This window comes from Puma concolor, chromosome D3 (genome assembly GCF_028749965.1).
Source record: "Puma concolor isolate L17-30 chromosome D3, mPumCon1.1.hap2, whole genome shotgun sequence".
NCBI classification, from domain to species: domain Eukaryota; kingdom Metazoa; phylum Chordata; class Mammalia; order Carnivora; family Felidae; genus Puma; species Puma concolor.
Window position 1 is genome coordinate 33122587 of NC_141678.1, and position 24900 is coordinate 33147486.

Sequence of the window (24900 nt, forward strand, 5' to 3'; positions counted from 1 at the left end):
TTGTTGCTTAATCCTCAGAACCTGTGAATATATTACCTTTCATTTTTTAAAAAAATTTTTTGTTTATTTAATATTGATTCATTTTTGAGACACAGAACATGAGTAGGGGAGGGGCAGAGAGACAAGGAGACACAGAATCTGAGGCAGGCTCCAGGCTCTGAGCTGTCAGCACAGAGCCTGATGTGGGGCTCAAGCTCACGAACTGTGAGATGATGACCTGAGCTGAAGTAGGACAGTTAACCAACTGAGCCACCCAGGTGCCCCTGTTAACTTTCAAAGAAAAAGAAGGCTTTATAGTTGAGATTAGATTCCTTGAAGTAGGGAGAGTGCCTAGGTTATCCAGGTGGGCTGAATCTAATCAATGAGCTCTTAATGGAAGAAATCTTTCTCAGCTGCGGTCAGAGGGAACCATGATGGTGGAGGAAGGGAAAGAGTGAAGCAATGAGAAGAGGACTTCACTCACTGATGTTGGCTTTGAAGACTGAGGCCGGGCCATGAGCCAAGGAAGGCTAGCACCTCAAGAAGCTAGAAAAGGCGAGGAAAGGGATTCTCCCCTAGAGCCTTTAGAAAGGAATGCAGCCCTGCCTACCCCTTGATTTTAGTCCAGCGTAAGATGATAAATTCATTCTGTTTTAAGCCCTAAGTTTGTGGCAATTTGTTACAGCATCAATTGGAAACTCATACCAGCAGGAATAACCCAACTATTTGGTAATTTGATCCTGCTGAAGGATTCTCCATGGCTTCTCCATTGCCCTGTTTCTGGAAACACCAGTCTCTATGAACTTTTCTATCAGGACATGGCAACATCCATGCTCTGGAACTCTGTTCTGGGGATGGAAAAATCAAATCCTTTTCACAACTGCACAACGAATTGTAGGTTGTATTATTTCAAGAAATCTGCTTGGTAGTGAGCACCACCCCCCCCCCCCCCCATGGGAGGTGGGGTGTAGCATACAGTAGGGTCAAGAGGTCTGTGATTGGGATCTGGTCTCACCACTAGCCAACTGAATGACTTTGGGGACACCACTCTTCTGTATGGGTTTTACCTATCTTCATCTGTGAAGTTAGCAGGTCTAGAAAGCTTTTTAAGGTCCCTTTCATCTCTGAAATTAAGAGTTTCTAGGAAGGCTGGTGGAGAATGCCCATTGATGCTCTTAAATGTCACAGAAATAACATTCATCATCTAACTACCATGGCTTTTGAATGTGGTTTACTTCTCTGAGTTGATATGTATATAGAATTATTTATAGAGAAAAGCGCATTTATTCCACTTTAAAGACTAACAAATAAGATCCACAATGTCCTTACAAAGTATTTTAACAAAATACTAGTCTTTTAACAAAAAGCTTGCCTTAATCTGAATTATTTTTATCAGCTGAGGTATGTTTACTCTCCCCATATGCAGTATAGTGTGAAGGACTTACTTGGCTGTTGGTATTTTTCTGGGTAACAATTCTTTATTTACTTAGTTTTACTTCAGACTCATGGGAAATATCCTAAATCCATTTTTGCTTTTACAATATTTGCATTGCCACCAAAATCAAAAGGTCACAGCCTAACCATCCAGGTGAGAGTAGACAGGTAGCTGAAGCATTGTCAGGAGAGAGTTGAATTTCCTCATTAAGAATGCCATTTGAGTCAAGTTATGAACCACATAAGTGAGAGCAGTTTTCATTACTTTCTAGTCACTCTTCGGAAAATGGCATTGGCCAGCCAGATTACCATGTTATTCACAAGGCTTGGCCAGGAATGACCCTTGAGGTATGATAAAAAGATCAGCTTCTTGTAAAACATGAAGACTTTTAATGATATGTTCATTAAAAAGATCATTCCTATTACATTATATGGGTGCTTCCATGTCCCCTTCTGTTCACCCTTTGTTCCCATAATGTCCTATTTATAGCAGTCTCCCTTGTTTCTCTTTCATTCATTGGCGCATCCATTTGTTCATGCGTTTGGCACCGACTCGGTCCCAAGTAGTGTTTCTGGTGGAAGCAACCTGGGAAATCTAAAGGGTGAGGAGGAAGAGTGGGTTGGAGGCAGGAGAGAAGGGCAGTGAACAAGGTCCCATGAGGTGTAGGAGGACATGGCGCCCTCAATATGACTGGACCTTAGAGCTCAAGGAGACAGGGAAAGGCAGCAGACAGCCACCTCCAAGGATCTCACTGGCCCTTTCCCCATTGAACTTTAGGCTGCTCTTTTTATGTCCCACTTTCTCATAGGACATAGTCTGAGAGCCTCTCATTCTCTTAGCAGTGCCTGTAAGACCATCTCTGGTTCATCTCTGTCTACTAAGGGGTAGAGACAATCACAATGGAAGGCCTCTGGTTTTCTCAGATCGCCAAGGTCATCACTTCTCCCACCCTGAAAAACCCGATTTCTATGAATGCGTACGAACACACAATGAAAATGTGTTTGAGGAATCAGTTCACGTTTTGAGCCACACTGAATTTGATAGTGATGAAGATCTCTAACTTTTCCAACCCATGGTGCTGTTCGGCCGTGCCTCTGCCTGTACCTGGTGATTTTGTTGTGGTGATGTGTATGGCATGATAACCTCCTGGAACATATTTGCGTTAAAGTGGGAGCGTGCCTCCGGCTTCCACCTTACCTCTCAGTCACACCAGGCAAGATGAAGAACATCCAGAAGTGAATTCCAAACACAAGAATGACCTGGAAAATGACCTTTCCCAGGACGGTCTTCCTGAGGTATAGTGCTCGGTCCACGACCATGGTTCCAAACTGAATTAGGACCATCACCAAAAAAGGCCCAGGCACCTGGTCCTCTGACAGCGAAGAGGTGATGTCTGCTGCTGCTGAGTGTTTCTGGGAAGGAAACAACAGGTTTAGGCACGAGTGGCACTTCACAGGACAGCATCGCTCTTACTCGTTAGAAGTGTGGTGGCCTTCACCCCCCAACCTACCCCAAAGGCCCAGAAGCCAAAGACGATGATGACAAAGTCAACAGTGTCAGCCAGGAACATGAGCACATACACATCGGTCACAGCACTGTAGTCTGGATGGATGAGGTTGTAGAAGAACTGTCTGATGGGCACATATATTTGCAAAGTCCTGCAAAACAGAGACCCCCAGCACTTGCTTCAGGAGGGGCAGGATGGGAGGGATGACCGGGTATTTCCATCATTCCATTCCTCCGTATCCCTCTCTCCCAGCAGGTCACACCTCCCTTTTCAGCCCCAGCAGAGCCCGGTGTGGGGTGGGGAGGCTTCTGCTCTAATGGCAAGTGCAGACACATTCAAGTGCCTTCCTTGGCACTCTGCCTCCTTGTGCTGATGAGACCACAGGCCTCCTCTGTTGTTCGAAGCACAAGAGAATGGTCGAAAGCCCCAGAAATGAGGTGTTGGGTTTGTCACCTGATTCAATTACTCCCTGCCTGTGAGCCCCTGAGCATGCTACTTACTTCTCTGTGTTTTTGTTTCCTCTGTTGTAAAACCCCACAGGGCTGGGGTGAGAATTAGATGGGACTACATAATGGTGCTTAGACCTGGAGTCTGACCTGAGCACCCTGTACACATTAGGTAGCCTCTGCTCCTCCCCTTTATGGGTCCTGTGCCCCTTCTGATTCCTACATAGTGCCCTGGGCTTTTGACTACATCTTGTTCTGTCCAGCCTCTGCTCTGTCTTCCTTGTTTTCTGGGTTCTGCCTTCAATTCAAGGCCACGTTCATGTTGGATGGCCCTCCTGGTCTCAGAGGCCACATTCAAGGCCAGCCTTGCCTAACCTCCTCCATTCCCATTGCTTGTCTGCTGCCTGTCAAGGTCCCTGGCACTGGAGGAGGGGCTCATGCATTTTGCTGGAGACCAGCTGTGTGCCAGTGAACCTCAGTTTCCCCTCTCCAGGATGAGAGTGTTTCTCTAACCTTCCAACTTTGACATCATACACCTCTCTGTCTAGGTGGGTTTTAGCATGATGATGCTTGGAAATACATACTATGAATCCTTGAAATTACTTATTCTATTCAAATAAGAAACCTATGTTTATAAATGTAATGGATATAAAAATGAATCACACTGAAAAGCGATTTTTAAAAACAATACATTACCTCACACAAAAAGACAGAAAAATAACATGTTGGTGAGGAAGTGGAGAGAAGGGAACCCTCGTGCACCGTTGGTGGGAATGCAAATTGGTGCAGTCACTGTGGAAAACAGTATGAAGGCTCCCCTCCAAAATTAAAAAATAGAACTACAATATGATACAGCAATTCTACTTCGGGGTATTTATCTGAAGGAAATGAAAACACTAACTCAAAAAGATCTCTGCACACCAGGTTCAGTGCAGCATTATTTATCATAGCCAACTCATGGCCCCCAAGTGTCCCTCAATGGATGAATGGATAAAAAAAATGTGTGTGTGTGTGTTTGCACAGTGGTATATAATGAAGTATATATATTATTGGGATGAATACACACACACACACACACACACACACAAACACACACACATGGAACAAGTCTGAGAAAGTCAAATAACATATGATATCACTAATACGTGGAATCTAAAAAAAATAAAAATGAAGAACCCACACTCAGAGATACAGAGAACAAATAGGTGATTGCCATGAAGGAGGGTTGGGCAAAAGGGTGAAGGGGGTCAAAGCATACAAAGTTCCAGTTATAAAGTTAGTCCTGGGTGCACAGCATGGTGACTGCAGTTAATAATCCTGCACTTTACATTTCATTAAAAAAATTTTTTTTAAGTTTCTTTATTTTGAGAGACAGAGAGAGCAGAGGAGGGGCAGAGAGAGAGAGAGGGAGAGAGAGAAACCCAAGCAGGCTCCACGCTGTCAGCGAGGAGCCTGATGTGGGGCCTGAACTCATGAGCCGTGAGATTATGACCTGAGCCAAAACCAAGAGTCAGACGCTTAACCAACTGAGCCACCCAGGTGCCCCGTGTACTTCACATTACAAAGCTGCTAGGAGAGTAAATCTTAAAAGGTCTCATCATAAGAAAAAATCTGTAACTACAGGTGGTGATGAATGTTGACTATTGTGATCATCCCACAACGTATACATCTATCAAATCATTATATTGTATGCCTGAACTTAATTTATATGTCAATTACATCTCCATTAAGAACAATATAATAACAAGTCATTTTCTTATGCCTTAAGCAGATGATGTTTGTGATAGAGAGGTAACTTCTCTGCTCTGCACCCCTGGTTTATATGAAATAATTGATATCAGCTCCCTGACCCTAAAATAAAACACCCCACACCAAGTGTCTTCATGGACTCACTTCTTTATGGTAAATGCTTTTGCTTTGATTAAATGTTCTTGAAGCTTTTCCATATAAAGTTCCCTTTTACTTTTCTGCTTGATGCTCAAAACACTGCTTCCTTTTTGACTGCTGTTTCGGGTGCTTGTGCTGCCTAGAGACAGAAAAAAACCCAAGATGTGCTGAGTTACAGGTTTGTTGACATAAACACCACAGAAGCCCCTGGAACCCACAGAGCAGAGGATGGCTTGAAGCAGATTGAGAGGGTGACTATATACGATGGACTGTAAGAATAGTGACTGGGGATTTGCAATATGCAGTTTCAACTCTGCCTCCACAGTGAAATGTATTTGGGTTTCTACACCCAACACTGGCTCCTTCTGGGGTTGTTATGCCATCTTTTTTTTTTTTTTAGGTTTATTTATTTATTTTGAGGGAGAGAGAGAGAGAGAGGGAGCTCAAGCAGGGGTGGGGCAGAGAAAGGGCACAAGAGAGAATCCTGAGCAGGCTCCATTCTACCAGTGCAGAGCCTGACATGGGGCTCAAACCCATGAACCCAGAGATCAAGACCTGAGCCGAAACCAAGAGTTGGATGCTTAACAGACTGAGCCACCCAGGTGCCCCTGTTATATGATCTTTATTCCAGGAAGAAACATATTGGAAGAATAGTTTTTATCGTGCTAAACGGGGTCTCAGGTTGTGGGTTTTCCAGATTGGGTCCATGCCCCATGCCTTTTTCATGTCCAGATTTCTCTAACTGTAAAACGAATATGGATGACTGCTGGTGCCTGCCTGAAAAGTGTATTCTGAAGATGAATACACGGGTGTTTGAAAAGCTTCAGGCAGGAGCACTATAAATACAAAAGCCCAATTTCTCCAAGAGTGGAAACTGGAGAGCTTATCTATCTGCTGATAATACCCAACTATTTAGTTAGAAATTAACTAGCTTAGGGAATAAATAGGTGGTTTTGCTAAAAGTTTCCACTGATAAAATCTAAAAATATTTTCAAAATAAATTGTGATTTATAGCATTCTGGACACACCCTGAAATATCTCATATCTCTGGATATGATTTAAAAACTAGCATGTGCCCAGCACTTACTATACGAGGCAGTGTGCTGGCCACTTTTCACAACGACCCCAAATCCTCGTCCTGAGAAGGAATCAGATGTTTTAAAGAACGATATGGCTGCCCCAGGTCACACAGTTGAGCTACGAACTGAACTTGAGCCTGTGATGTCAAAGCACTTTCTTCTCACATCACCACATCTGTCTCCTTGAGAGCACCCCGTAAACGCCCCTGCCCAAGACCCAGACCCACTGGCACCGGAACAAGCAGAAAACTCAGAGTTTTTCCAGCCTAAGGAAATCATGCGACAGATACCTCTTTTGGACCTATTGGAAGAAAAGCTGGATCTGGGCGATATCTGGGAGCTACTGCCCGATCGCTTCCTCCGGATGGCCGTGGGCTGCTCCGGGAAGGACACGTGCACCGACTCCGCTGACGCGGCCAGGTTGATGGATTTCAGAGAATCAGAGGAGGCTCTCCTGCCACCACCGAGGGACAGCTCATCATCCGACTCTTCCTTGTCTGTGCCACTGTCGGTGATGTCATCTTCATCCCATAAGCCGTGGCACTGAGAAAGCATAAGGGACAACTCACACGGCCATTCCCGGTGAGGTAGCATCGCATCCCCCACGATTAGAAAGGCAAATGTGAAACACGGTGACTGTGGCTGTGATATTGCATCATAAAACTGACATATGCTAGATAGTTAGAATTTAAATGTTCTCACAAAAAAGAAAGAAAGAAAAAGAAGAAAGACAGAAAGAAAGAAAGAAAGAAAGAAAAAAAAAGAAAGAAAGAAAGAAAGAGGGAGGGAGGGAGGAAGGAAGGAAGGAAGGAGAGAAGGAAGGAGAGAAGGAAAGAAGGAAGGAAGCAGGGTGGGGGATGGGAGGAAGGGAGGAAAAAAAATAATGAAAAAGAAAACATATATACGGGAGGCGATGGGAACTAATGAACCCTATGGAGGTGATCCTTTCACTGTGTCTACGTAAAACACATCACCACAATGTATACACTTTAAATATATTACAATTATTTTTGTCACTCATACTGCAATAAAGCAGAAAAAGGATTGGAAAATGAAGGGACTCTAGGAAAGCTTATTATCTAGATGTTTATGATAGTCCCAGAGAGCAGGGACGGGCTGGTGCAGATCATGAGTTTGGCTAACTAATTGACATGGATGCAGATCATGTCTGGCAGATGGAGTAAGGCGAAGTTATAATCACTTAACTCGTTCCTGAGGGAAAGCACTTTCTAGAACATATTTCTCTGTGTTTACAAGTAGCATTTTAAATATCAGTGGGTGAATTTAGCCCCACTGTCCATGTTCACCAAATACCTACACTTGAATACAAATGCTGTGTCTCCCTGAACAGCCACGGTAAGCTGTGAACCCCTGCATCACCCACGGCTGGGTCAGGAACAGAGCTGCAAATACTCTACTCAAAAAATGTTGGCCCACATATGAGACAGAGATTGTGATGCACTCTGTAGAGCCTGCATTTTGCTTCAAAGAAATGGGCAAAAGGGGCTGGTAGGACAGCAGGAGGAAGGATAGCAGGAGAGGCTGAGAAAAACCAGGGGTCTTGCTGGTGCAAGAGGTTACCTGGACAGCAAATCCACCTTACAATGACCTTGCTGCCATTTCTTGAAGCTCCCCAGGGAGCCCACTGCCTCCTGAGTGCCCAGACTGCCAGGCTATGCATTTATTCCCCAGGAGCTCACCCAGTCCTCCCTCTGACACATGCTGTAGAGAATTAGAGCTCCAGTCCAATTTGCCAAAATTCAGTTGGTCAAAAAATAACTTGGAGCATGATCAACTCATTAAAAGACAATGTCACCTAATACACAGATTATTCTTTTATTTTTAATTTTTTAAAGTTTATTTATTTATTTTGAGGTGGAGAGGGGCAGAGAGAAGGGGAGAGAGAAAATCTAAAGCAAGCTTCATGCTCAGTGTGGAGCCTGACATGGGGCATGATCCCATAAACCATGAGATCATGATCTGTACCAAAATCAAGAGTCTGACACTTAACTGACTGAGCCACCCAGGCGTCCCTATTCTTAAATATTAATGGGTATATTATTTCAAAAAGAAAAGTCAGTGGATGCATTCTTGAAAACATAACAAACATTCTAGATTTTCCTAATGGGATTTTCCAACTTATATTGATTTCTTTTAAATCATTTTTTTTCTTTTAAATCGTTTTAAAAGTTGTTTTCTCTTTGGCCAACATTGGAACATGTTTAGATTCTTTTACTACTTTCATAGTAGTGTATTTGTTAGTGAATTCTTCCAATTATTTATAAGATCTATAGCAATTCATACCAAATAGGATAGTTTTAACCACATTTGAAATTTCCACGTAGTTTGAACTGTTTGGTTTCCTAGATTTCCAAAGCTGTAGGGTAGTTTTGTCTCCTTATGAAAAGATTTGTTATTCTAAAAATGATTTTTCGTATCATTAGCCAAAATTTCAGCATAAGAGTACCTCAAATACATTCACCATAGATATGAAATTTTCTAAGAAACCAGAGTAAGTATATCAATAGGAAACGCCAAAATTTTGTTTACTCTATGCTTTAAATATTTAACTGTAGCTGCTAAACCACTGAAATATTAATGAGAAGGCAGCAAAATGCCTAAAGGTTTATATATACATTTTTTAAATGATGTGAAAAAGGATACAAGTTGCAAGAGAGTTGTGAAGTGACCAAATTTATACAATCATGTCTTTTTTTTTTAAACGGAGGTGTAGTGGACATACAACATAATACCACCATGTCTTAAACGCAGAAATTTAAACTTCAATTTCTAGAACTGAAAACATAATGTTAACACATTTGTTAATATATTCCTAACAAGAATTAGTAAACTGCATGAATTCAGGTAATTTATCAGAAGAACTAGAAAATTCAGGCAAACTCAGTTTTGGCTAAGTGGTTTCCTTGGATAACATACCTTTGCAAGGTTATGCATTTTCTCTAACATAATTCCCACAAATATGGATTAATTATGATATGTTCATAATAGAAGTAGAAATATGGGGGAATTCTCTTCCAGGTTTGTTACAGTTTCCCTTATTGAACCCCATATGCCTTGGCCTCATCGCCAATCGTAATGTTCAGGTTCTCCAGGAGTATCACCCGGGGCTGCAATGATCAACGTGACCCGGTTAAGTGTTAACGTGCAGTACCTTCAAAATGGACCGATGGAAGAAAAGAGCCAAGAGCTGAATGAGATCATAAAGGACGTAGCCTTCTTTCTTCTCCACTCCTATGATATTCGGTGGGTGGAAAGGTTTATCTTTGTTCAATTCCACGTTCTTGTTCCAGGGAAAGAAGCCAAATTGGAAGAAATACTTGACCACAATTGCCACCTACATGCAGATGATGGAAATAAAAAAAAAAAAAAAATCACTCCTTTTAAGAATGGTTCTATATGAAAAATAGTGATATAAAAGCTAAGAAAAAGATCATTTCACAGTTTTGGTGATAAGATCACACACAATGATGTGGAAAAATAACATTATCATTCGTACATGGACTTTAGACCAAGAGCAATATCTTACCGCTGCCAGGGCAGGACTGCAGATACATCAGAGCCGGCCAGGTTACTCACGGCACCTACTTATGATTTTTTCTATTTTTCAGGACTTGGCTAGTTTCTGCTGATTTAATAAGGTTTAATTACTCAGCTATTAAGATATGGTAACGAGGACAAACTTGAACAAAAAGAATTCTATATTTTACATATTGCTTTCATTTGTAATCTTCCTGAGCATCTCAGGCAGTTTTGATGCCTATTTTCATTTTCCTTTGACCTCTTTGTTCTCACCATTAAAACAAATTTTTTTTAATGTTTTATTTTATTTTTGAGAAGCAGAGGGGGTAGAGCGTGAGTGGGGGAGGGGCAGAGACCGAGGGAGACGCAGATTCTGAAGCAGGCTCCAGGCTCTGCACTGTCAGCAGAGTCCGATGCAGGGCTCGAACCCACAAACCGCGAGCTCATGACCTGTGCCGAAGTCAGATACTTAACCGACTGAGCCACCCAGGTGCCCCTGTTCTCACCATTTCGTTGCTCCCTGGAAGTTCTCCTCAAGAAGAAATAAAAAGAAATAAAAACTTGCCGGTTGTGGTGACTCGTTAAGGGTACAAATGTTGGGGGGAAGCGGTCTGTGACAAAGACACATGAGAAAATTGACAGGCCTCATCTAAACATCCCTCTGACAGCTGGGTCACTGGGAATTAATTGCAATTCATGCAATTCATCCATAAAAAATATTTTTCGAAGTCCTCTTCTGACCTAGAGTCACTTTGCCCTCCTCCCGTCTCTCTCCTTCTTATAGCCAAGCTTCCGCAAAGAACAGTCCTGTGTTTCTGACCATGCTGAGCAGCACTGCCACAAACGGATGCCAGAGCAGATACCTGAAGACTATCTTTGCCTCTTTCCTTCTCACTCGCACCCCCAACCCGTTTGGGTCACTTACTAAAACTCCTCATTTACCCCATTCATCTTCAGCCTCGTGGCCATTGGGTCAGTTCACATCCCATGACCTCTCAGCGTCTTTTCAAAAACTTTCATACCAACGGGAGAAAGTCCTGAGCATACACCCTGTTGACATTCCCAAGAGCCTGCTACCGTGCTGTCCACTCACGGCCTGCCTCCCAGCCATCACAAGCCATGTGTCATTCTGGGCACACGTCAGAGTGTCTATACCTTTGTTTGACCCTTTGCTTTTTGTCCTTTGATGACCTTACACTCATCCGTTAAGACTCAGTTCTAAGTTGTCTTCTACTGAGAAGATGCTACGATGGCCTCTCCACACCACCCAGGCTGCACGAGGCACAGACCATATCCGTATTTCTTGTATGCTCTCTAATGCGGTTTTGTGTTGTACTGTAGGGCAATTCTTTGTTTACATCCTATGTGTTCACCATATTGGTTTGTGAGCCATTGAGAAACAAAAACAACTTTTTTTAAAAAAAGTTTTTTATTAAATTTATTGCCCTCTTCTTATGCTTGGCATAGTTCCTGGGTTTTGGTGCATAGTCTAACTTGTGGAGTGAATTAACATCACCTTAATCTTCTACTTCCTCCCTTCTTGGTGTGACAGAGAAAATGGGGAACCCCAATTTAACTTAACTAGGAAGATTTCATTTTATGATGAAATAACGTAAGTAGCTCTTGTTCCCTTCTCTAAATTTTTAGAGAATTTCCTTCTTCCTTCACTTCTACATCAGAAACTCCCTTCCTTCACTTCTAGGTTAGAAACTCCCTCACCTCTATACAGAGGTGGTACAGAGAATGGACCCATTCCCCAAATAGGGGGTCATTTATGTCCCGGATCACAAAGTTTATGTGATGGAAGTAAGACTTAAAAATGATTATTTTGGCAAGATCGTGACAGACAGTCTACTTAAAGTGATAGCTAGGTAGTTGGCTTTCCACCTTTTATAAGTATTTAAATATATTTAAATAATTACTATGGAAATAAGATACATGATACTTTACACTGATACTTTCGAGATGCTTTGATAAAAGCTTTGCTTTATTTTACTGGTGAATTACCTATAAACCTACAAAATTTCTGGAATCTCAATGTACATTCATCATGAATTCCATCCTTTAAGAAGCAACTACAGTACCAATGTTAGTGAAAACTTTCCTTTATGAGCCAGGTAAGAAAATTCGCCTTCTTCAAAGACCTCAGAACACAAAGAACTACAATAACCCAAGCAAAAAAAGGCTATTGAGCCTCCCTTTTAATTCCCAATTTTATCGTTGTCATGGGAGTTTGTGACATTGCATATATTTGATGGGGAAGGATAGAAAAACAGGTTCGTATAATTGGGAAGAGTGTCTCCTGTCCCTCACACATGACGAAAATGAAATGGTAATTTACCCTTGTGTTACTCAGATTTTTAGGTAGGTGCTTATGTGACTTTGTGTTTTTGTGTGTTGAAACTGGCTTTAAGCTTAAAAATGGGAAATATGCATGTTGTATCAAACTATATTCAAATTGTTTACTGTGTTGTTTAATTCAGCATCCATTCACTGGACATCCACTGGCACGAGACACTATTTTCTGCATAAATAACACATTATTTCAGTAGTTCATATCATAGGACAGATGACCAGATTTCAAAAGCCTCTCCCATCACTTGCCAGTTGGGGCAGCCTGGGTCAGTTATTTCATCTCGCTAAAGCTGTTTCCTTGTATGTTAAACCAAACGATATCGGTGCCTGTCTTAGTGTGGTGTGACTTGTGAAAAGACATGTACAATCGCCAGCACTAAATAACTGTTAGTTAATAGTCATTTGCCTATCTAAGAACATCCATTTACTTGAATGTCCTGCGTGAAACTGTCTGGGAGACAGGGCTGGCCTGCCTCGAGTGAATGCCGGAAGCGATTTATTAGCAATTCCCACTCGAGGCTTACCTCTGTGTAGACAATGGCCATCATCCAGAATCGTCTACTGGGCCTGGGCACAGACAGCATGGCCCAGAGGAAGATCAGAATGGGAAGCACAAGGGTGATCATGGAGGCAGAGACCATGTGGTTGAGGATGATCACAAAATAACACACCATTTCTGAGCGGGCCACCAGAGTGTTGTACATGGCATAGAACAACAGCAAGAACCGGGGTTGGCCAACGTAGAATTTTTCAGACTCTTCCAGCTCGTCATCATGGAACATCCTGTTCAAATAAACAACATGAGAATAAACTCGTCTTCATTTCTCCAAATCACTGATTTCTGCTTTGCATGATCCCTCTTGTCCCTCCCCTCCTTCCCATGTGGCCAGAGTTCTGGCGGAGTCAACCTAATAGCCTACTGGAGGAAGAAATGTGTGCACAAGTGTCTATCACGGACGGCTTTGGCTAGTTCTGTGCTTCACGATGGGAGCACTGAACATTGGGTCTGTTTGCTCTGAATGTCCAGGTGGACGGTTGTCCACGGGAGTTTGTCTACCCACAACCTGCGGAACACCCCCCCCCCCCCCAACCCGCCCAGCACTCTTACTTGTTCAGCAGCAGCTCGCTGGCCGTCAGCTCGTGAGTCAGGGGCGGTAAGATGCTGGACTCGAGCCTGTCTGAGCGGCTCTCGTCAGGGCTCACGGCCATGTGGCTCTGGCCTGCAGAGTCGTCCCGCGAGCCGAAGGACAGGCGCTCGAAGCTGACCGCCTTGCTGTAGGAGGGAGGCGCCTCCACGTCCCCATCCTCGGTGGAGTAGTGCGGCAGCTCGGCATCTGGGGTGAGGCCGGCCTCCGAGGCCTCCGAGGCCTCCACCGGCCCCAAGTCCGCGGCCTCCTCCCCTCCCTGATCGGCGTCTTTGGCCACCGCCTCGTCATCCTGCTCGGCCTCCACCTCCGCTATGGTTTCCGTGGTCCCCTGGCGCGAGTACAGCATGGTGCACTGCGTGGGCTCACTGTCGGGAGAGAGGGAGGGCACACACCCCGCTCTTAGCATCCTCCCGATTCTCGAGACACCTTCCCAACACTCCCCAATACAAACGTCAAGGCGGGCGAGAAAATTACCACCCCGTTCCCTCCCCTGCCCCCACCACCCCGCCCCCGACATTCCATCCACCTGCTTTGTTCCTTCAGAGTATTCATGTCTGGTCTGCAGAGACTGCAAACAGCAGCCTCAAAATGCGAAAGCCCACAGTGCACGCGCACGGCTGAGACCCTGAACAAGTCACACGACACGGCTCAGACGTTGCTAAAGCCACCTATGCACAGAGGTTGTCTAAATCGTATCAAGATTTGCAGCCATGGTTTCCAGGGTTTCTTTTCAAATGGAGACGGTTAGCATAGCATACCTACCACTCTATTAAAGGATGGTGCCTATGGAGTCGAAACTTTGCCCGTTTGGGTCTGTGGGTGTTGGCCAGGAGGTACTCTACTCCCAATTCTATGTAATGGGCCCACTCCTACCCATAAGGGGAGGATAGGAGTGAGAAAATACTGGCTAAATTAAACAACCTGCACGCTTTATGGAAAAAATGCCTTATTTCTTGGATATCTGTTCCTCCTCCCTATTTTTCCATCCTTTACCTCTTTCTTACTGGTGCTTATTACATATGACTGAATTTTCACCATCTCTCTGGCTCCCAACATTCCCCGCTGGGTTCTTTGTGTTGCACATGGGAAGGCCTGCCATTTTGTCCTCCCCAGTGCTATGGACCCTCTCCAGTGCTATGGATCCTGCAGGCTGCACCCTCAGGGTGTACCCCTGCTATCTCTGTCCCCAGTGACTGCAACTTATCTTTTCTACTTGTTCCCCATGGAGTATTCATTCTCCCTAAGCTTCCCTACTTATCTCCACCCTCCAGTTTTGGCAACCTGGCCATCTCTCTTGTACCTCTCCTTCTCTGTCCTTTATCTCCTAACTTTCCCTGCCATGTCTGTGTAGGCGACTTTGGAAATGAAAATACAGCAGCCGTAACAGTGAAATTCATGGCCTGCCTGTTTTTATTGTCTACCCCAGCCCCTGAAGGGCAGAAAGGCAAAAATGTTTTGGAGATGTGGAATCTGGTAGATAGAGGACCATACTATGTTAGACTCTGAAATTGTACTGTTATCTGAATGGCACACGGTGAGCAGCTTGGGCCCATAAACACAGAGATTCTTAAATATACAGGTCGTACCCACTTTTCTTGTCATGGACGACAGTAGACATGTCAATAAATGAGTGGATGGATGGATGGATGGACAGATGAATAGGCCTTGGCAGAGCCCTTCATGGCATCCTGAGACCGAAGAACATTTATGTGAACCCTTGGTGCCCACTCATGTGTTTATGTTCCCAGGACCTTGGACTTCAGTACGGGACATCGCATAGAAAGCTCTTGGAATGCCAAGGCAAACTGGGTATTTTTCTAGGACTTACCTCCTAGGAAGGCCATGAAATTGATCACCCCAGGCAATTTTCAGAACAGTGGAGCCAACCCCACATCAAGTCTAACTTCCAGCTGGACTCTAACCAATTACAAGCACGTTCTTTATGGTTTTGGATCAGGTCTGGCCCTGAAGGGAGTCAACGAGTCCTGGTACCTTCAGGACTCAACCGAGTGCAATGGAAGAGAATAAGTTAACACCCTTCTGATTTACCAACGTGCACGGTCAAAACTGAAATTTGTCTTGGTTCGGGTGATTTTTCTGGTGTCACGAGAAGCTCAATGCAGCTGATGTTTCTGTGCCCCCGTGGACCATTCAAAAAGGCAATTCCACAAAGAGCTTTGGGACTGTATATAAATCATTTCATTTCTAAATGAGTATTGTCTTACGGTAGGACTTAATGAGAAAACTCAAGCCCAAAGTAAGAAGTTCCAGTCGGCAAAAGCTCTATATTCTACCGCATGATAATGTTCTTTACAAAAGCCAATGGTAAAGTATATTCTAAGTTCTGTAGATTTGGTCTTATCCACTAAAAACGACTCCTTGTGGCAGATTTTAATTTTTTTTCTTCTATTGCATGTCTCTTTAGATGAAATCATGAGAAAAATCTCTATTTCCTGGCCCATTTTCCTCTGTGAGGACTGCCCACATGAGCTCTCCATCAAGGAGGGAGCATGCTTATCTCTTTACGCCTAGGAAGTGGAAAATACTTACAAAATGGAGGACAACGTTTGTAATAAGGATTTTTAAGAAACTCCTAACAGACAAAAAGCAAAGAGCGGTTAGTGTAAGAGAATGCTGTCCTGGGAGTGACCAGTCGTGTCCCAGAATGAGCGGCAGTTATGCTTTTGGTCAGTCATGCAAATTCTTAAAACGAAAATTAAGAAACCAAAACCAAAACCAGACGGACATCACAAGAGCTTACGTTTGCAATGACACGAAAGGGGAACAGTGGTAACGTGAGGGAAAAAAACAAAGCATGCACGAGTTAAGCACCTTGATGCTAAACTGCCACTGTCAGCTGATGAGGAGGACATATCCATGCTGAACATTTTACGAAGCCTAGGTCGAGCACGCTCACTTGTTTTAGGAACAGTTTCTGGTCCATCTAAATCATCAAGGGTAGACTGCCTTGAGAACAACATGGTTGCTTCAGTGTAGCAGCTGGCAGCGCAAACAGTTACAGAGACACAGTGTTAAAACACCAGCGGTACATCAGTCTACACACGGCTCCACTGATCAACACACGGTCATGCAGCAAATCACACACGACACCAATACTACGGACAACGAGCACCACAGCGGGGCTCAGGGATGGGGAAGGACCTGTTCGGCCGGACGAGAAAACAGAGCAGTCCTACGTTTTTATAAAAGTATCCCGGCTGGCAATAAATCACGAAACGTCACTCTCTGGGTGGGACAGGGAAATAGAAGAATTACAAGTCCCAATATTTCTTTCGCAGAGCGGAATTCGTACTTCATGGCTTTGTAGCTGAGTTTGGTTTTGTTTTTAAATTAGAGAAGATATGTTTTATTTGGAGCTCCCAATCCTGAGTTCATTGAAATCATTTGGTAACCAAATGGCTTAAGCAGAAATACCTGCTTGGGTAATATTTATATAGAACATTTCGTTTTTAGAAAAAACATAACAGTCTCCAAGATGAGAGAGGGAGCGAGGCTCAGAAATGACCATGACAAACTGAATTATCCACCCCATTTTCTGAGTGGTATTCAGTGAAGCCAAACTAGATGCCTTGCGTGTGAAGGAGATGCTGGTTTGATCTGCAACCAGATATAAACCAACATCGGAAAAAAGAAAAAAAAAGAAAGAAAGAAAATGGTACAAAAAAAACAACAGAGGAAGTCTAGCAATGGCAGGGTCATTTTGTCTGTTAACTTCTCATGTTGCCTAATGAATTTTTTTCTTCTGGATCACGTTTTAGGTCTTGGCAGATGTTATTTAGGGCGAGGACCCATGGGCTAAAATCCTCACTTCTTGTTACTCCACGGAGCAACACTGGGGGAGAGAAGGCTGGTTGATTCAGGACTGAGGACTGCGTGAGCGACTGAGGAAGAAGCAGACAGAGTTATGACGTGGGCAGAATTTCAGTGCTGACATATAGTTTAACCCAAAGGGGTACAGGCACCCGAAGAACCTATGCAGGAGACTGCTGGAATGAAGAATCTTCTAACCTGAGCACTAATGACCTGGCTGACCCAGCGGGACAGGACTTTGTGACACAGGATGGCTGATCCCCTGGCCGAACACCATTATCATGTGAGTGACTGAGGCCTACTGTGTGCCCAGCCCACACAGCCAGATGTGCTCAGTCAGACTTTGTGAGGCAGCAATGGAAACCACTCAGGAAGTGACAACGTCCAGGGCTCAGGGAGCGTAGGGATATCTGAGTCACTCACTCGTGGAACCAGTTAAAGGGCTTTTCAGGTTCCGAGAGCTGTGGCACCAAGCCCATGAGTGCTTGGTGGGGCCCCCCTGCAGTGCATGTAACATGCTGTGCGTGTGGTCAAGATGCAGGGCAGTGACAGAGGAGAGTTGGGGAACAACCAGATGGTCTCTAATAAGGCCATAGTGACTGTTTTTTTTTTTTTTTTAAAGGCCCCAACTCCTCTAGATATCACCAAATCCTTTATACAATGAGGAGAGGAGGACAAGATCGAGTAGAAACGCACTGGCCAAGTGCAGTGAGGGCTGGGCTCAAGTCCCCACGCTGACAGGAACTGGCTCTGGGGGTTTAGAGAAATTCGTTCTCCTCTCTGAGGTCTCCCTCTCTCTCTCTCTCTCTCTCTCTCTCTCTAAGAATCAGAAGAGGTTTCATTATGATGAAAATAACTACAGATATTATTGCTTATTTGATAAAGTTGTTCGGTAGAAATTTTTGACTTTAAGTTTATAGAATTGATCACATATAACCTGTTCTCTCTCATTTATAAGATGAGGGAAATGGCTCTTTGAACTTCTGTATTTAATTTTCTAGTTTTAGGGGTGCACCCTTACCGCCATTTAGGGGTTAGCATGCAGGCAAAAAGATACCGTGTGCCCTCTCCTGTGGCCCTGCTCAGATTTTCTGCGTGGGAACCACTGTTCTAATCCCAACGTCGGCTTCATCTTGTTAATTCCTGGGTCCGCTGTCACACTGGCTGACCCTCAGACCCCACACCATCCCACCCAGTTTGGTTACTTGGAGTGAGACCAATCTGTCGTCCAATCCAGGGCATTTTAAAAGTGAAAGGGAAGATTGGGTGCTCTCTGATAACAGGCCCAGATGACAAAGGTGAAAGGGACAGTTGCTGTCACCTCCCTGATCAGCCCACGCCTTTTAGGTGACACATTTCAAGTGACGACCACTCCTTTGGTATCTAGGAATGCTCTTTAGAATGTCATCTAACGCTTCTTGCAGCTATTTAAAATAATTTATTTTCGAGGAATGTAGATGATACTGATTTCAGGAAACAACCATTAAAATAAGTGCCGTTTTACAGCCGGATTTGAAGGAAATCGTGACTTTTGCAATAAGTCAAGGGAATAGAAAGTCATTTGTTAGGCTTTTATCCCAACTCTGTCTGCAGTATGCCCAAAGGTGAAAACGGGTGATGTGGAAGCCAGAGCACGTGTGGCAGGTGCGACAGCCCCATCCAGGCTGGGTCCTCTGCACGGGGAGGGGGAGCCATGCGCAGCCCCACTGGGGGACGATGCTAGACCCTGTCTAATGACACCGGTGTCTCAGAGTGACCTTCCACTCAGAATCCCTTCTAGGGAAGATTCCTGCCTTTCTAGTAATCAGCATGGCTTCCAGCAGACTTCAGTGTAGACAAATTTTGTCTGCAGATTGGATAGTTTCCTAAAGCAAAAAAAACCAGAAGGGGAGGTCAGCCACTAAGAAAAGGGCAGGTATGTTAACTCATTTATTAACAACATAATGACCTCTACTGCGCCTCCCCTTTCTTTAGGTTGAAATAAAAAGTAAAAAATACATTAGGAACGAATTGTAATTCTTTTTTTTAATGTTTTTATTTTAGAGAGAGAGCGAGTGGGGAGAGGGACAGAGGGACAGCGAGAAAGAGAGAGAGAGAGAGAATCTTAGGCAGGCTGCACACTCAGTGCGGAGCCCAACACGGGGCTCAATCCCACGATCCTGGCATCACGACCTGAACCGAAATCAAGAGTCGGTCGCTTAAGCAACTGAGCCACCCTGGCACCCCAGGAACTAATTTCAAAGGTATCGTTTTCTACTAATAAATTTATTGACTGATTGACTGGTTTTAAGTTTGGAGGATATTTTGCCAGTCTTTGTTAAAAAGCAGTCGATGGATTTAAATAATTCCTACCTCATGGTTTTTAATCACGGGAAAGGTTTTACACTTGTAATCTTGGGTCCAACTTAAAGGTAGTTTACTTGATTTCATTTTGATCAATCTTCGTCTTCCTTCTTTTAATCCCTCTTATGTTGTGATTTATAATATTAAGTTGAGTTCTTAACTGGGCATGTTGTCAATTACTATGCAGTTACAAGTTACTAATATAGGCATCACATGTTTATTTTATGGGCAACTCGTTGTCAGTCTACTCTCTAATTCTCTTTGATTTATTTGATTGGTTTGGTTCCTGAGCAGTTATTTTCCAGCCAGGCCAGAAGGCCTGTAAAACCCTCGAAAATTTATGGAAAAAAAAATTATATTTCTGGGTAGTTTTCCCCTTTGGGAGATAGGACATAGCTTCATGAAACTTCAAAAGAAAAGCGGTTCATGAAAAATAATGTTGCCAATTACTAGCAGTGTCATTGCAAATTATTGAGGGAAAGTTATTCCATCCATTCTCCTTTTTACTTGCCAAGCTTAGGGACCCAGGTAACAACAGCAACAACAACACCTTCTGTATTATGAAACTAGGCAAGGGAAGAGGTTAAGAAAACGTTCATTAGAAAAAAATAAGTCTTATAATGGGCATTATTATTATTATTATTTTTTAAGAACAGATGCAAATAAATATGCAATCACCACATTATATACCCTGGGTGGATGTTAAGTGTATTCTTCGCTATGTGGGAGGAAATCCTCCCAGTTGCATATGAACATGACTTTCTGTTAAGTTAACCAGAGCTGACTGAAGCCTTTTATTCTGGAATGCAGATAAGGGAAAACGGTTTGCGTCAGACCCAGTGTGCAATACGGAGCAGCGCTGTCCGAAGCTGAATGCCGCGGGACATTTGTACATGGTATGCAATAACTCACCAAGTAACTGAGATGTATCTTGAGAAGTATACATCTTACCATTCTCCTTTTATTTTTTTTTTTAAACCAGTTGTTTGGTCATGAATAGGTTACAGAGTGTGTGGATCTGGAAACTGTGTGATCCCCGGGGGCCTTCGTTGACCCCTCTCACTAGAAAGTAGCATCTGTCAGCATCTTGAATATTCACTACCTTCAAACAAATCTTGCCTCCCCCTGCCTCCCTGTTGACACATTGAATACTTTTGTACCCACGCTCATGCAGGCTTTATTTATTATTATGGGAATAGCTACCACGAAGTAACGTGGGATATGTCAGAGCCTGGGTAGAAGGTAGACAGAAATGGATTTTCAGTTTTCGCATCAAAATGAATCGAGAGAAAATAATTCTGTTTAAATGACTGATTTGTAGGTAGAAAACTGTTGCAACAAGAACAAATTTAAGAAAGTTGGAAGCTTCCAAATAGACGAGTTATTGTGATTTGCAGAAAATGAAAATAAAATATAAACCATAATGATTTTTTGTCTCAGTGGAGTCTGTCCAAAGAGAATGAAGTTCCCCTTTCAAAAATGTTATTTTCCTGAAAGTGAAGACACACAAGGGGGCGCTGTCAGCACTTGCCAATCAAAGGACATGAAAACTAAATTTTCTCGTTATAACTTTGCTATTACTAATGGTTTCAAAAACTACTGATTGAGAAATGTGTGTATGCCTGGGTGGAAAGAGAATGAGAAAATTTTATTAGCATACCCACTGTTCTAACAATCAAATATTTTATTCTAGAAATTAAAAGCATCTTGAACAGGATCTCAATTAGCTAATAAATGCTTTGACCTTGAAACTTTTTTTAAATTAAAAATTAATGTTTATTTATTTTTGAGAGAGAGAGAGAGAGGCCGAGCATGAGTGGGGGAGGGGCAGAGCAAGAGAGGGACACAGAATCCAAAGCAAGCTCCAGGCTCCTAGGTGTTAGCACAGAGCCTGACGCAGGGCTGGAACTCACAAGGTGTGAGATGACCTGAATCGAAGTCGAAGTCGGATGCTCAACTGACTGAACCACCCAGGCGCCCTTTGACCTTGAAACTCTTAAGAGTTTTTATCCTGATTATCTCTTCTCACAAAAATCTACAATAGCTAAAATATTATGTTTCTTTGGAACTGACAAATGAGCAAAGATTATCCCCAAATTAAAGGAAAAATAGAATGCCTTTTGTTATCCCTCAAAGGACTTTAAAAGAATCAATACCTATTTGGGGGACAGGAAGGGATATATCCAAGCAGAATTTTATCTGTACAAATTTCACATTTAAATCAATATATGCATAACAAATGAGAATGAAGTTTTAGCATACATTCTATTTTAAAACCCGACTTTTTACTCAATGCAATGAATATCTTTCCATACTAATAAATATAGATCTGCATCAATAGGTAGTTATTGGGTAACAGAAGAACTGGCATGATTGGAGAAGCTCAAATATAGCAATTCAGCAACAGTTAAACATAGCTCTTCAAGGCAAAACATTTTTTTTTTACCCACCTCTCCCCATTCAAGTTGCAATTTCAACTTGACGTTACCTACTTTGGATGTGGTATCGATAACATAGTCTCAGTTCCCTCCTCTCTTTCATCTGTTAACATATCCAGTATTTGTGGAGGACAGATTTTCTAGCAGGCCTCTGATGCCTTGCACAGTGTATGAAGTGGGACTGAGGGTTTTCTAAGAGTTTCTAAGTCAGCCACCCTTACGGCAGGAACCTCAACCCAGGATTCTATGGATAATCCTATTGGTAGGTCTTTCTTCCCAGGCTCAAACTACTTAGAGATGACTTATCTTTATGTGTCTATGTCAGAATTGATCTTGGGGCCTGGCATGGAACAGGTGCCCATGTTTAATTAAACATTAAACATGTTTAATGAAAGCGACAAATGTCCTCAGTGATAATGTTCTTTACCTATGAAGATATGTGCAAGGTGTAATTCATCCAACCTAGCTAATCATCCTAGCCATGTCGGGACTTCTGCTCTAACTCAGAAGCTAGCTCTGTGCCATCAGCAGCAGCTGTCTAGAACAGCGAGGCAGAGAATGGGGAGTCTACTGGGAGAGGCAGTAAGAAAGGTCAGTTCTCAAAGTTGGCCTGGAGTGCAGAAAGAGGCCACGAGAGGCGGGGTACCATGGAAGTTGAGAGACCGGGCTCTGAGCCGAACCATGTGGTTTTGGATCTTGGCTCTGCTCTATAATACTTCCTAGCTGTGTGGCTTTGGGTAAGTTACTTAACCTCTCTGTAAGTGAACTTCATGTTCTGTAAAATGGGGATGATAATAGTATGCATCTTGTAGGGTCTTGGAAGGATACCAAGAGGTAACCCATGTACAGTGAATGGTGCTGGCCCGTGTGTGGCAGGTGCAGGGTCCGTGTTGTGAGAACAACGCACACAATCACACAGGTCAGGGAAGATGGAAGCTGACAGAATCCCTTCTTAATTTTTATTATGAATCACAAAGTAACAATTCTGAAAGGAAAAGATTAAAGAGAGCACCAGATGACAATTCTAGTATAGAAGATACTCGATGGGGGCAGCAGTTTTCAAAGGAATTAAAGACGCAGCCCTTGACACAGTGTTTTGTGATCAGGAAGGCTCGTTCTTACTTGCCTCCAGCTTAGAAAGCTCTAGCCTGTGCCTCTGCGTCATACCAATACTTCTAATAGTCTATTATGGATACCTGATTTTGTCTGGCTCAGTCAAGGGGAGGACAGTATTCCTTTTGCTTTGTTGCATGCAGGGAGGTAGCCCAAAGGGGGTGGGGATCCATGTAAGTTTTTGACTAACTTTCATTTCACACATTCATTCCTCATATTGGCGAAGCCCACCTCTTTTACCTTTGTCAAAAGCAAACCCATTGTTTAGAACGTGAAATACCTGGAGATACTGTCATGTGAATCTAAGCTATCCATCCTGTGGGCTGTCTGTGCACCTGAAGCCGCACCGGGACGGTCATCAATGGTGTCCAGTCCCGACTCTCTGGAAAGGTTCATGATGTGGTTCTGGTAGTACATGTGGATGCTCTCCCGGGTGGGAACGTTGCCCTGCGGAGGGGAAGACATTGCCACAGTGCTTACCTGCCTGCGCGTTTCTCCATACCGACAACTCTCAGCCATCACGCGCTCCTTAAGCAAGGATTAAAACAAAGCTGCTCAAGGTGGGGATTGATGTTGACTCATTGAATTATTGGCCCCCGGTCTCGCTGGGCAAGGCTAACAAGAAATCCCCTCTCGGTTATGGGTGAAGGGGGTCAAAGGCACAAACTTCCAGTTGTAAAATACATCAGTCCCGGGGATGTCGTGTAGAGCATGGTGACTGTCCTGCATACTTGAAAGTTTCTAAAAATCTAGAACTTAATAGTTCCCATCGCAAAAAAAAAAAAAAAAAAAAAAAATGGAACTATGTGTGGTGATAGACGTTAAGCGGACTAACTGTGATCATGTCGATATACAAATATCGAATCATTATGTTGCACACCTGGAGCTAATATAATGTTGTATGTCAATTTTATCTCAATAAAAATAGAAACTTAAAAAAAAACAAATCCCTTCTCATATGTAGATAATTTTGCTAAGTGACAGTAACTTTTTCAGAAACAAACTATCAGTTTTAAATACTATCTATAAACCACATGTTACCATATTTTGTTGCTCTGCATATATCTTAATTTCCCCTATGAGAAGTTTCAGACCAAATTTCCCAGACTAAACAACATAATCCGTCATGAGACAGCAGCGTCTGTGCACCTGCAAACTGGTGAAGGGAGGGAACAGAACGAATCAACTGGCCACTGTCCCAGGGCTGTGTGTGTGCGTGTGCGTGTGCGTGTGTGTGTGTGTGAGTGTACATGCATGCACGTGCATGTAGTGTCTGATTATTTTAATTCTGAGCGTGGAACAGATTGAGATATACAGAAAAACAAAGGGGTTATGTTAAGACTGTCTGAAAGACTGTAGATTTTGTGTTATCTTGTTTGAAGTTCGAGACACTGACTTTTAAAATGTTTACAGTGTGAGAAGAAGCAAAAAGAATTATAACAACAGTGTTACCTTTTTAATTTCTCTGGTCAGCATGCATCGTTCAATCCTCAGAACCGTAGATATGTCAATATGCTCCCTTGAGATGGAGTTAAGCCAAGTTGTGAAACTATCCACTGTTGCCAGAAACAGGACCCAGGTGAATTTCAAAATATTAAATATCCTCTTGATGATATTGTCTAGGAGGAAGAAAAGCAACGAGATTTCAACGGAGCAAAATGCCATCAGCCATTTTGCCATCGTGTATCACAGCGATGTTTTACCAAAGGCAGATGTGGTTTCAGACCTGCATACCCAATATGGCGTGAGGCGTGTGGCCCTCAGCATCATGGGGGGCATGGAGGACGGGCGGTATAGGA

At 43.2% G+C, this 24900-nt stretch overlaps 1 protein-coding gene across 5 annotated transcripts in view; it reads right to left on the bottom strand.

The window, feature by feature from the left end:
* The window catches only part of LOC112868244 (piezo-type mechanosensitive ion channel component 2), a 473665-nt gene that overhangs the window by 20708 nt on the left and 428057 nt on the right, over nt 1-24900 (bottom strand). For 3 of the 5 annotated variants that reach the window (XM_086682446.1, XM_086682442.1, XM_086682443.1), the window contains 10 exons: nt 24554-24720; nt 23382-23548; nt 16209-16376; nt 13337-13741; nt 12753-13011; nt 9506-9688; nt 6624-6876; nt 5261-5393; nt 2925-3072; nt 2612-2826 (listed from right to left, as the gene is read on the bottom strand). In XM_086682446.1, the coding sequence (XP_086538572.1) occupies nt 2612-2826; nt 2925-3072; nt 5261-5393; nt 6624-6876; nt 9506-9688; nt 12753-13011; nt 13337-13741; nt 16209-16376; nt 23382-23548; nt 24554-24720 (2098 nt within the window). The remainder of the gene's footprint in view (nt 1-2611; nt 2827-2924; nt 3073-5260; nt 5394-6623; nt 6877-9505; nt 9689-12752; nt 13012-13336; nt 13742-16208; nt 16377-23381; nt 23549-24553; nt 24721-24900) is intronic. The other 2 variants (XM_086682444.1, XM_086682445.1) reach the window with 1 other exon arrangement.